At 46.0% G+C, this 12,472-nt stretch overlaps 1 protein-coding gene across 1 annotated transcript in view; it reads left to right on the forward strand.

Moving 5' to 3' along the window:
* Window positions 1–11,095, forward strand: part of LOC119159983 (chitinase-3-like protein 1) — a 49,783-nt gene extending 38,688 nt beyond the window's left edge. The window contains exons 5-6 of the mRNA XM_037412758.2: window positions 5,949–6,182; window positions 10,733–11,095. Of these exons, the coding sequence (XP_037268655.2) occupies window positions 5,949–6,182; window positions 10,733–11,095 (597 nt within the window). The remainder of the gene's footprint in view (window positions 1–5,948; window positions 6,183–10,732) is intronic.
* Window positions 11,096–12,472: the final 1,377 nt, after the last annotated feature.

Here is a 12,472-nt window from a genome sequence, read left to right on the forward strand (position 1 = left end):
GTGTTTCTGAGCCTGTTGACTGGCCGTGTTGCCTATCCCGAGTGTTACGAGGCAGAATGAAGTCGACTTTCTTATGCTGATATGAATTACTATATCCGCTAGAGTTTATTGAAAGTTTCATTTGGTCGCTTGAGAAAACTGTTTTGACCACCGTATTGTGACCACGGATTTTCATTCATTCATTGCCATAGCTGAAGCTGCCGCTTTCAAGGCGAAGAATTCGTTGGGAGCATTCTAACAGCAACACTTCAGGTATTCTCATATGCTGATGCCGTTGAATTAAAAGGAGTGAGAGAAAGTCGATTTATTTTGTCGTGCATTTCTTCAATGTACAAACTACGAGGAAAGCTGTTTGAGCGGGCAGGACAACTCTGCGATGTTACCAGATTGTAAACGAAAGTTCTCTTAGATGACCTACGCTAGGTGTTCCATTGCGTTAGTGGCCCCATAGACACGGCGGTGCGGCGACACTTTGAGTGGAGAACGCCATCAGCACTACGGGTGCTGCTGTGCGTGCGGCCTCATGAAGTGTGGGGCCCACGGGACTGCTTTATGCTCTTCAATAGTAGAGTACCTAGTACCCGCAATCGTTAACCATTGTTGTCTAAACAAAGGTTGGTGTATCTATTTAGAAGCACGGCTCCGCCGTAATTTCTGCCGGTGCGGCCTCTTCAAGTGTGAGGCCCAAGGGATGGCTTTCAGCTTTCCATAGTAGAGCAAACAGTTTACCATTTTTTTCGAAACACACTGCCCTTCCCTAGTAGAGAAGCAATGCTGGTGAATTCTTAACTCTTTGATGTAATTATAAGCCTGCATGCAGCTGTGTTGAGGAGTAATTTTCCTAAAATGCCCTACATTCGAGTACAAATTGCCCTACTTTATTGTACAACATTTTCTATGCCCTACCTTTTACTCTAGGCCTGAATATAGTGGAGTATAAATCACAAAGTAAACAGTTTATTTCACTGCACCACCTGCAGACGTGTGGTGGCACTGAATTCGATAGCGAGTTGAGTAGGCTAAAATCACTTAAAAAAAAGAGATTAGGGACATCGAATATTGCAAAATGAGAAGAAAAAGCGTTCCCATTTCTGTTAGAAGAGCGTCGACGTACAGCTGAAAAAAATGACTAGAAGATTCATCAGCAAGTATACGGCGGACAGTGCAAGCGAAACTTCATAGAAAAGAAAATCGGCTCTCGGTAACCACCGAAAGGGTAAAGACAGGTTAAGCGGGGCTTCAATTTAGGATAATCCATGAAAAAGCACTTTGTTCTTTAAAGAGATGCCAGGTTACCTTATAACGTCTAGTTAAACTCGTGATTAGGTGAAGGAAATAAACATGCGCGGGAGAGGTGAAGAAACGACGCCGCACGTTTTAAGTGAATAAGGAGACATTCAATCGGGTGTGTGCGAGGGCGTTAGCCCACATGACTTTTAGGGACATTCTAAAGGGGAAAATGTGGAGGACAAGAAATGAGTGAAATATGACTAAAGGACTGCAGCCGAAAAGTAGACACAAAGAAAAAAAATGAGGTGTGAACTGCAATAAGGTGAAAATCGCAGGGCTGTGAACGTTTAACGTTAGTTTTTATAGTAAGAGAGCCTTAATTCAGCGGGGCAAGATTGTGCGCTAATGTAATAATATTAATTAAACTTGTCCTTGCTTTTGCACATAGCTTGGTTATGCACTGACTACAGGATCTGAGTCACTGCAAATATTCTGCAGGACACGCGACTCCAGGCTCTACCCATGGAAGTTTTTAGGGGTGAAGCTCCTTAAAAAGCGGCACCTGTTCGTCCCTCGTAGTAGTCGTAGTCGTAGTGTGTAACCAGTCTTACGTTTTGACCTGCAAGGTGGTGCCGCTGGGATATTTCTCCTGTGCGTTGTTAAACAATAAAAAATTCGCAGCGTGCGCGTTAACTAAAAGGCCAAATTCTCCTGCCTCTCACTCCCCATTAGCAGCCATTGCATGTACATTGAGCACTATCTGACAAGAAAGGGTTGCTACGTTATACTCGCTGGGCGTAACCTCCTTGGTTTTATACCCCTGTCACACGGCCACCACTAAACTCCGTTGAACACTGTCAACGTAAATCTCCCCTAAGGGGTTTGACGGAGAAGGAGTTGTGGCAGTGTCACACGGCAATGACAAGGTTGTAACAGTTGCCGCGAGGGGACTCAGCTGGCGCTGTTCGATTTTCGAAAAAGTATTATAATTTGATCCCTATTAATTTTTTTGTGAATCCTCGTTATGCGGTTTTTACAAAAAAGCACTATTAATTAGGTGTGCGACTAGCAAACCATTAAAAATAATTTCAAATAAAAACGCATTTGCTAAATATAGCAATGCTGCTAGTGACGCTGGCCACATTGTGCTTTTAGTTGTTTTGTTGCCTGTGTACATGCCCGGTACGAAAGTTTTTATGCTTCCTTGCCTCGTGAGCGCACATTTTGTGTTCTTCAGCCATGAGTGACAAAGCGGACGACGTGAGGAAGTGGTGCGATATTGCGCTGGTAATGACGTTGATCGGCTGGCGCCGGCCGGTCCGACTCGCGAGGCACGGTGTGTAGGGCATCGGTGTTGAGAGTAAGTGAACTTTAGCGGGCGTAAATATTGTAAAGAAACACGCGTTGTGAATGAGCACTACAACGAAAGAACGTTTAATATTGCTAAAATGAATTGTTCTTTCACTGCGGCCACTTAGTGCTCGAAATTTTTCTCTGACCTCTAGACTGCTGAGGACGAGAGTACCTCGTTTCGCTGCGAAGGGAGATCGTTGAACGTCCCTTGCGAAATGCTCCGTTCACCTTCGTTTGCGTAAGGGTGGCCGTGTGACACCGACCGCATCTTCGTCGTCGTAAAGACGAGGGAGTTAAACGGTCTTCACGGGTGCCCGTGTGACAGGGGTATTAGAAAGGTATAGCGAGCGTTGAGCCGCAGTGCCATGAATACAGTGAACTAATATATACGATGAACTCGAGGTGGTTAAAGGTGGGAAGTAGACACGAAGCGCAAGCAGTAAGAAAGTGTGCGTGTGCCACCTCTCGTTTAGTCCTTGGAATGTCCACTTGATGGCGGTGCTTCTATACGGGGAATATATGATGAAAAAATGCCAGATGGTGGTACTAGGAGTGTTGAGTAGATTGACGAATGGACACACGGACAGATGCATGGATGGACGCACGGATGGCTGCACGGACAGATGGATGCATGGATGGACGCAGGGGCGGATGCATGGACAAACGCAGGGACGGACGCACAGATGGACGTGCGGACGCACGAACAGATGCACGCACGGACGGGCGGATGGAAGCACTGACGGTCACACAGACGGACGCATGGACGGATGGAAGCAAAAAAGAATGGACAGACGGATGCTTCGCCCCACTTACCATCATTCACTCCATGGATATGCTGCCAATTTTTAAACCTCCTTGGTTTGACCGAAAGAGATTTGGTTTGACCCATGCCACCTATGACTGAGTGGCGATTTCATTTGATGATGCCATCACCTGACGTCACAGTGTGACGCCAGTAACTTCACTATGATATATTCATGACGATAGTTATAGTGCAAGATCAGAACGAAGACAGAGACAAGTTGGACACGAGCGCTTGTGTCCTTCTTGTCTCTTTGTCGTCGATGTGCTCTCGCATTATAACTAGCGTCATGCCATACCAACTAGCCCAAACTGCCACACTTTGAATCACGACGTCACGAATTCGGGCGATATGTGATGTCTCGATGGTATCTGGAGGTGTCGTTGTTCGCAATGACGCCGACCGTAACGTTTTGTGCTTGATGCATACGTAACGCTCGCTATCGCCTCACTGACTAGAACTGACCGTCATCGCAAAATTTTAAAACCTACCCACGCAATGAATGAAAAAGACACGGCAGAGAGAGAAAAACACCATCCACGAAAAAAACAGTGCTATCACTGGCGTATGTCACGTATTATTGTTCGTCTCTGCCCTCTTCTGGGGAGAGACAGCTCACTTTGTAAATCCCCTGCAAATTCTCCTATACAGGGTGTTTCGAGAAAGGTGTTTCCTATTATAGAAAAATTGCAGAAAGCAGGTGTCTGTATGCCACCTGCGACGTGTTCTTCACAGTGGCACGAGGCATCTTCAGATGAGTACAAACAATATTTTCGGCTGTAATTATAGAAATTAACTATATTAACATCTTAACCAGTGGAAATAACCGACTGAGTCAAACGGGCGAACTGAAGTTCTCCCGGTGAATAGTCCATGGCCCCTTTCAATTTTCTTGAAGGCTACCACCACCACGGATGATGAAATCTGGCGCAATCTAGCAGGCGTAAGTGAAACCGACGCACCGAACAGCTCAACTCTCACTTCTGAAACGCCACTAATGACGAAACTGTTTCGCTCGCTGTTATCAACCGCCAATCTGCTTACTCCGTGTCGTGGCAGCGATGTCCTACCACAGGGCCGCTTGTCAACGTTCGGTTATCCTCCTCCCCCGATGCGAGGGAAACAGTGTCGTAATTGAGGGCGTTTTCAAATTGAATGCTAGATGCACTGTTTGATGCATTAGTTTGTGCTCATTCATCTGAAGGTGCCTTGTGCCGCTGTAAAGGAAACGCCATAGGTACCACGCAGCTAACTCTTTCTGTTTTGTGTTTTGGGAGTGAAACTTCTCATGGTATAACCATGTCTTGGGTCAGGCGTAACGGGCAGTATTTCCCGAACAGTGTAATAGATGGCGCTGTATCATCCCCATTTCTCGTCTCATTTCACAGATGGTGGTGGTTCAATAGTGTGTGCAATAGGACGGACGCACGAATGGTCGCATGGACGGATGGATGCACGTGCGGACGAAAGCATAGACAGACGAACGCACGGACCGACAGATGAACGGATGGACGGACCAATGGACGGAAGCACGGATGGATGCATGGACGGACGGACGAACGCACGAAAAGATGGACGGACGGACGCATGGACGCTTCGCCCCTCTTATCATCATGCACTCCGTGGATATGCTGTGAATATTTTTCAATAGTAGTGGACACACTTCTTGAAACTGACTGTGTAATAGCATAGCCTCATTTGGCATTTAGGTACACAAGCACTTGAAAATAGCATACTCTAATATTGCTCTAATGTGAAATACCTATAGGCTGCACTCATGGTTTGACCGTGTAGCCGCCAGAAAAGCCATGACAGGAAAGTGGAACATAAATTGCGTGGGAATGCGATCAGTTAGACGATTTAGTACAACAATAACCAATGAAAATAATCGAATTTATTCAGTGAAAGAGTTGAAAGTTTCCTTGTCATCAGCTGCCATGACTGCGGAACCAGGCGATGCAGATCTCAATCGTGCGTCTATATCACAATGAACCCTGCGATCCACTTCGACAGCGCCACAGTGTGGTGCCAAAGTTTATTGTGGATCGACGCGCAGAGAAGTGCAGCTCACTCAGTCGAATTCACTTAAATCAATTAAAAGAGCTCATTGAGAGAGCAGAGTATTTGTTTATTGACATATCCCACAAGATCACATTTACCCACTACAAAACAGTCTTCTTCCCTGCAACTCTACCACAGTTTCCAAAGAAGTTCCCAAAGGCTACGGCGTAGCGCTATTAAAGACACTTCAAAGTAATTGATTGATTGACATGTGAGTTTTAACATCGCCTAACCACCACATGATTATCAAAGACGCTGTTGTGGAGGGCTACGGAAGTTTAGGCCATCTGAGGTTCTCTAACCTGCTCCCAAATCTAAGTGCACGGGCCTACAGCACTTTCGCCTGCATTGAAAATGCAGCCGCCGCCACCGGGAATCGCTCCCACGACCTGCGGGTCAGCAGACGAGTACCTTGGCCACTAGACCACCACGGCGGGGCAAAGACACTTAAAGGTAGCATTGAGGTAGCTCGAATTTTTTCTTTGTCTCGCGATTTTCGCAGCTGGTGGACGTGATGTTCGTGGAGACCCACCGCACCATGGAGCCGGCGACGTTCCCCGTGACGAGCTTCTACAGCCCGCTTCGCGTCAAGACGCAGGCCAAGCGTCGCGGGCAAACGGGCCTGTCGCACGTGCTGGGAGACATGTCTCTCGAGCTCACCCAGATGGACAAGGTCGTCTTCGGCGTCACGCTCGCCGGCGCCTCCTTCACGCTCAAGAACGTAGCCTCCAACAAGGTAGGAAGCGGTGTGCTGGTAATGAGAGTGGCCAGCTGACCGGGCAATTAGTATGGTGTGCTTATGCTTAGCGTTAGATGGTCTATGTGTGATAAGCGGCAATAGTCAAATAGCTCAGCGGCTCAGCGGGCCAGTGGACTCAGTGGAGGAGCAGAGGGTGCAGCAGAGCGTAAGACAACAGGAAGAGTTAATATGTGAGTGATGTTCCACCTGTTTCAGCGGAGTAAGGTCTCTAGATGAAACAAGTTTCAAGGAATCTACCAACGGAGTGCATTCCTGCGCCACCTGTTGAAAGATGTTGATATTACTGTCAATTAAGCAGATTGCTTTACTTGGAAAACACTCACAAGCTCGCTCGTGGTCCACGCTTCCCCGATGACACGAAATGAGCGAGCGGGCTGCTCGCTCCGTAAAAACACTTGCTGTGCTAGGGGTTCCAGTGGGCCGCGACTGCGCGGTTGACGTCTCCGCTCGTTCGCTGGACCCACTGGCCCACCGAGATACTTAGCTATTTAACCCTCTAATATATTAGAGAGTTTCGGTTTCGGAATGGTGAGGTTGCTGCGGCACCACAAGTACCTAATGCTTCCCCTGCATTACTGCTGGAAACGTTCAATAAATAAATAAATAAATAAATAAATAAATAAATAAATAAATAAATAAATAAATAAAACAAAATAAATAAATAAAAAAGTGTTTTATTAATTAGGATTAGTTTAGGAAGGGCTGGCAACGTTCTTTCGTTCATTCATTCATTCATTCATTCATTCATGCATGCGAGGAATAAGGTAATCATAAGTGTATATTCATAAAACGCTGTAAGAAGAGTTTCCTTTGCTTTTGAAAATGTTGCGATAACTGGGATGTAGCGTGTATTACGGCTGCTTACCAAAGCATGATGGATTTGAAACCGAGATTATTGGCTGATTAAGACAGTATTGGTAGGTCACCGCAAAGTCTAGCATCCCTTAATTTAAGTCTCTGATCCTGGACCTGCGTCAAGGAATACCATATCACAGTGCTGTATAGGCGAATATGAAGAGAATCGTACAGGTGAATATGAAGAGAAACATGTGGGGATGTGCTAAGTGAACGGTGCAGGAGCGCATTTGGTGAGCTGAGAGCATTAAGTGGCAAGGTAAATACTTTAAAACGACCCTTTGAGTTTAACTTGCTGTCTTATCCTCATTTGGAAAATTCACTGTTTTACGCGAACTCAAAGTTACGTGACCCTAATTTAAGGAGAACACGTGCCTCATTATTATATGCATTCAGTCTAACTCGACCTGAACAGAAGCTGTTGATTTCAGCACACGTTTTATTTCTGAAATCACGTTTACCTGATATTCGGTGACCCGGAAGTAAGTGCTTGACTGAAATAGTTTGAAAAAAAAAAGCGTGTTCCCCGTCACTCGCGCCGCTAAAAAAGAAAAAGAGAAAGAGGGGCTACTCACATATCAAGCGTGGCTTCAAAACTCGAGCAAACACGAGAAGGACAGTAAAAATAAGGAATGGTCAGATGATTAGGCACTTCTAGCGAAATGTCTCGAATTAAAAGTTGGTATCGTCTTCCTTCAGACTTCCATCTAAAAGCCTGACGTGTCTATGCGTAATCTCCATCTCCTTAGACGATTTCAAAACGACTCGCTGTGACACGAGCCGTTAATCAACTACCAGTCTGGTTCAAAGCTCGTGAGACATGGGGCTGTTCAAGCACGGGTCTTAATCCATCCCCGTAATGATGTCTGACCCTTTTAGCGAAAGAGTGTGGCTGCTTGACCTCCAAAAGCCTATACTTCTTCGTTGTTCTTCTTAGAAAAGCATTAACATAACTGTTACAAATGCTTGTATTTGAGCTAAGAGCATTCAAAATGACTTCTACGCGATTTCAATACTTCAGGTGATACTTGTAGATAAAAAAAACGCTACAGTGGTAATGCTATAAATTGATACAATGCCGTCACTTCTGCATATTTCAGCACCTATAGCAGTCCTTAAACTCACCAGGTTAACTGGTCCATCATTTCATGGCAGTATGTTAACAAAACACAATTCCACTCCGTGAGGAAGGGTCATTGTCAAGGATAGCATAAAACCTGAGTGTGCCATCTGTGGGCCAAGGCAAGTCGGTGGAGTCGAGCAGGCTCTGAGCATTTGGTGACGTAACCGGTCATAGTGGCATGATAAACATCGAGTACTTTGCGTTTGCGGCGTGAAATAATTGCTTATTTACTGAAGTGATCTTTTAGCTGCGACTTTTTTGCAAGAAACCACCCGTCTCCAAACCACTAGTGAGCTCGCGAGTAGAGATGCACGGTCATTTCGCAGGTAAACAGGGCAACACCAGCGTCTCAGCGAGCCGGCTCGCTTCACTTCCAACTTTGCTTTTCACATGGATGGCGTTCAGAAAGTTATCACTTGCAAACGTATTAAATGCGAGTACAAAGCTTAATTGTGTTGGTGAAAACAAGCGCTCTGTGATGTACTCGCAAATGATCGCGAACGGCGTAGGCAACAGCAGGCGTCCACCATATGCTATAGTCCTACCTGACTTGTGACGTGATTGTCGGTCGAAAAGGCGTATAGTCTTATTCATTACTTCTTTGTCCATCAAAGGAGGACTGTACATGTTCTTCGTTTTCAGCTTTTTTTTTTAATTCATACATAACCTCGCTTTGCCTGGAGGCGTTACAGCAAGGGGGTTACAAACATGAAAAAAGTACATCTTCGTTTTCACTGCACAGTTGCTCAGACAGCAGACAGTTCCGCTCGTTAATATCTTTCACACACAAAAAACAAAAACAAGTTCACTTACAGGTTAGTGCTGACCCGGTATGGCCTTATTTTGTGAATGTGATCTGAACGTTCAGATATGTAATCTGGCTTTTTTAAACAGAGGTGTCTGTCAATTCCTGATTTATTTTGAAATGTCTGATTCATGGTGAAAGTGACTCCCAGTATAATTCCTTTTTTTTTTTCATTTTGGTACAACTGCAATTTCTTCCATACCGACGCAAATCATACCCGGCTGCTCTGTTTTAATTTTTTTATAATTAAACATCAAGCATACCTGTGAGGGGTCCCAAAGAGTACATGCTATAATTGACCGAATACAAGTGAGGTAAGCCGTGATCACAAGCTGTAAACTACACATCTTAAATATCTTTGAATATAGTTCATTATGAAAATACAAACACGGAGCGAAAAGCAATCGAATGGCAGCAAAGAGAAAAAGAGCCACACGTGCACGTGCCATGGACCGCCGTTCTACTAGATGTGTGACCAGCCAATTACGGCTAGAGTTACTCTATATGCCACCTTTAGGTAGCAGAGTTGCGTCCCAGTACGCCATCTTAGGTGTAAATGTCTTGCTGAAAAGCCAATCACCACCCGCGTAGGACGAGCTCTCGCGCTTCCGAATATATATATATATATATATATATATATATACTAGCGTTGCTTTTTTTACCGCTTTCTTTCTAATTTTTATGAAGGTACGAACCAAATTAGGTTGTTCTGGTCACGCCTATAAGCCTCAATTTTATGTTTATGTTCTTGATATGTAATAATGAAACAAAGTGCGTCGGCTCGTTGAACCAGTGTGATATATGGCCATACATTAGCGTCACCTTCTTTTACGGTGTTTTTCACATTTACAAATATGAATTTATTTTTCAGTTTTCATCGTGATCGAGGAAGTCAGAGATGAACTTTTTTCGTCACTTGTGGGTCGTTCGTTAACTGTGTGAGGGAGCCAGCTATAGTTTTATACTCTTCAACTGAATATAGCTGTATAGCAATCGAGAGTGGTCGTGCGACGCCCGCGTTACTCCCGATTCTCTTATTACGTTCGTATTATAATCACGGCTCACGCCAGTTGACGTGAATTGTTATTCAACAGCCCTGTTGCGTTCGACATTCTTTTCGCTTAACGTTTGAAAGCTGACTTAAATTCACCCGCTGGCAGCAGCACTTTGCCGATTCGAATAGTTCTAGTTTTAAATTCTTTCTTTGATTTTAGCGTTTTACCCGTCACACCAATTTGGACGTATGCAGCCAAAACACGCGGACCAAGTCTGCATGTATAACTTCAGCATCTGTGGGTAATACAAATGCAGCAAGTTTCACAGTGACATGAATAGATAAAGTGTAGTCAAGCGCATGGGCGTCAGAAGGGGGTGGGGGAGCGCTAGGGGCCCTTTACCACCTCAAGACAACAAAACGCTTGCCCTCACCCCAGCTGCACCATAGCTCTCCTTTTGTCTTTTAGGCACGTTAGACAGTTACAAAGAAAGCTACAGTGGCTGATTCACCAAGAACTGTTATGCAGGTTATAATATGTGGAATAGATATTCATACACGACACAATAAAAACAATCATAACACCGTTGTGCATATTTTAGAGATGATCTAGAATCTTAAGTGAAAGAAGCGTGATTTTATTTTGCGAAATGTTCTTTTCAATCGTTAAAACTTATGTGGAGATATAATAAAGGCGTGTAATGCCAACGTCTTGCACCTTTTGACCTGCCCTTTTCCCCTCTTTACAGGCAGGTGACCCGTCGTCCGGCCCAGGCAAGCCCGGCCTGTTCACCCGTCAGCCGGGCACCCTCAGCCACTACGAGCTGGAGCAGATGCTGGCGCACGACCTGAGCTGGTCGCGCCAGTTCGACCGCGTCGCCCAGTGCTCGTACGTCGTCAACGGCGACCAGTGGGTGGGCTTCGAGGACGACGTGTCTCTGCAGAGCAAGGCCCACCTGCTCCTCTTCACCGGGGGCATCGCGGTGTGGGACATCTGCATGGACGACTTCCGGGGCACCTTCGGCCGACCGCTGCTGGCCCGGGCGCGAGACATCTTGCTCAGGAACCACACTTTCGGGCACAGCCTGCGTGCCAAAGGCCCGTCGGGCTGACTCGAGGTCCGCGCTGACACTCCGCCACGGCCAGTAACCAGCCACACGTAGAGCCGGAAGTGTTCCGTTCGGAAGTCTCGGGCGCTGCGCGTGCTTGAGTATTGTAGACTTCGTTGGAAGGATGAGATGGGTCCAGTGGCTTGGCGCTATACAGTGGGCCCAACGCGCGTTTTATTTCAAATATGCGAGAACGCTGCGCGTGTGCAGTGTAAGGATGTTTATGCGCGGTAAATTACGCCTGCTGGAAAATGTCTTACAATAAGTGTATAGAAACATCAACGTATTTCTTTTACGTATATCGCTGGCAAGCTGTCTTCCTTTGTGTGTGCGTGTGTTTGGGTGCGTAGGCTGCAGGAGAAAAAAAATTGCAGCATATCTACAAGGGGATCGAGTGGGGCAAAGTGGACGAACGGACGGACGCACGCACGGACACACGCACGGACGGACGGACGGAAGTTAGGACGGACTGATGGACGCTTCGCCCCACTCATCATCATTCCCTCGGTGACACCGCTTTTACTGACATTGAATGCAAAGCAACTAGCTATTACGACGACTACGGCGACACGGGGCATACGAACCACGGCGTAAGGGGCTTCGCCCCTAGAAGAGTATACGTCTTACCCATTTCGTGGAGTTCCGACTTGCTGATGATGAATTCTCATGGTGGAGTTGGAGCAAGTTTTAGGGGTGTCGTGTGTCCGCGATGTATGTAGTGGTAGTAGTAGTAGTAGTCAAATTTTATTAGAGATTAAGCCTCCGGTACTCGTCTTTTTAGGTTATTTCATCAGAAACAACTATATATTTATGACTAACGTGCGCGGGTTTCCTCCTCAATTCAAAAGAGTGCGCGCGTGCTGCTCCCCTAGTTCGGCCATGGAGGTGGTTATCTGCTACTACTACTACTACTACTACTACTACTACTACTACTACTACTACTACTACTACTACTACTACTACTACATACATACATACATACATACATACATACATACATACATACATACATACATACATCGCGGCCCCGCCGCGGTGGTCTAGTGGCTAAGGTACTCGGCTGCTGACCCGCAGGTCGCGGGTTCGATTCCCGGCTGCGGCGGCTGCATTTCCGATGGAGGCGGAAATGTTGTAGGCCCGTGTGCTCAGATTTGGGCGCACGTTAAAGAACCCCAGGTGGTCGAAATTTCCGGAGCCCTCCACTACGGCGTCTCTCATAATCATATGGTGGTTTTCGGACGTTAAACCCCACAAATCAATCAATACATACATCGCGGACGCACGAACCACTGCTTAAGGAGTTTGGCCCCTAAAAACTAGTAACAGAAGGACGCACTTTAAGCTCTATCCGACCAGAAAAATTTGCCGCGTTAAACTATC

The sequence above is a fragment of the Rhipicephalus microplus genome, chromosome 3 (assembly GCF_043290135.1).
Source record: "Rhipicephalus microplus isolate Deutch F79 chromosome 3, USDA_Rmic, whole genome shotgun sequence".
Classification (NCBI taxonomy): domain Eukaryota; kingdom Metazoa; phylum Arthropoda; class Arachnida; order Ixodida; family Ixodidae; genus Rhipicephalus; species Rhipicephalus microplus.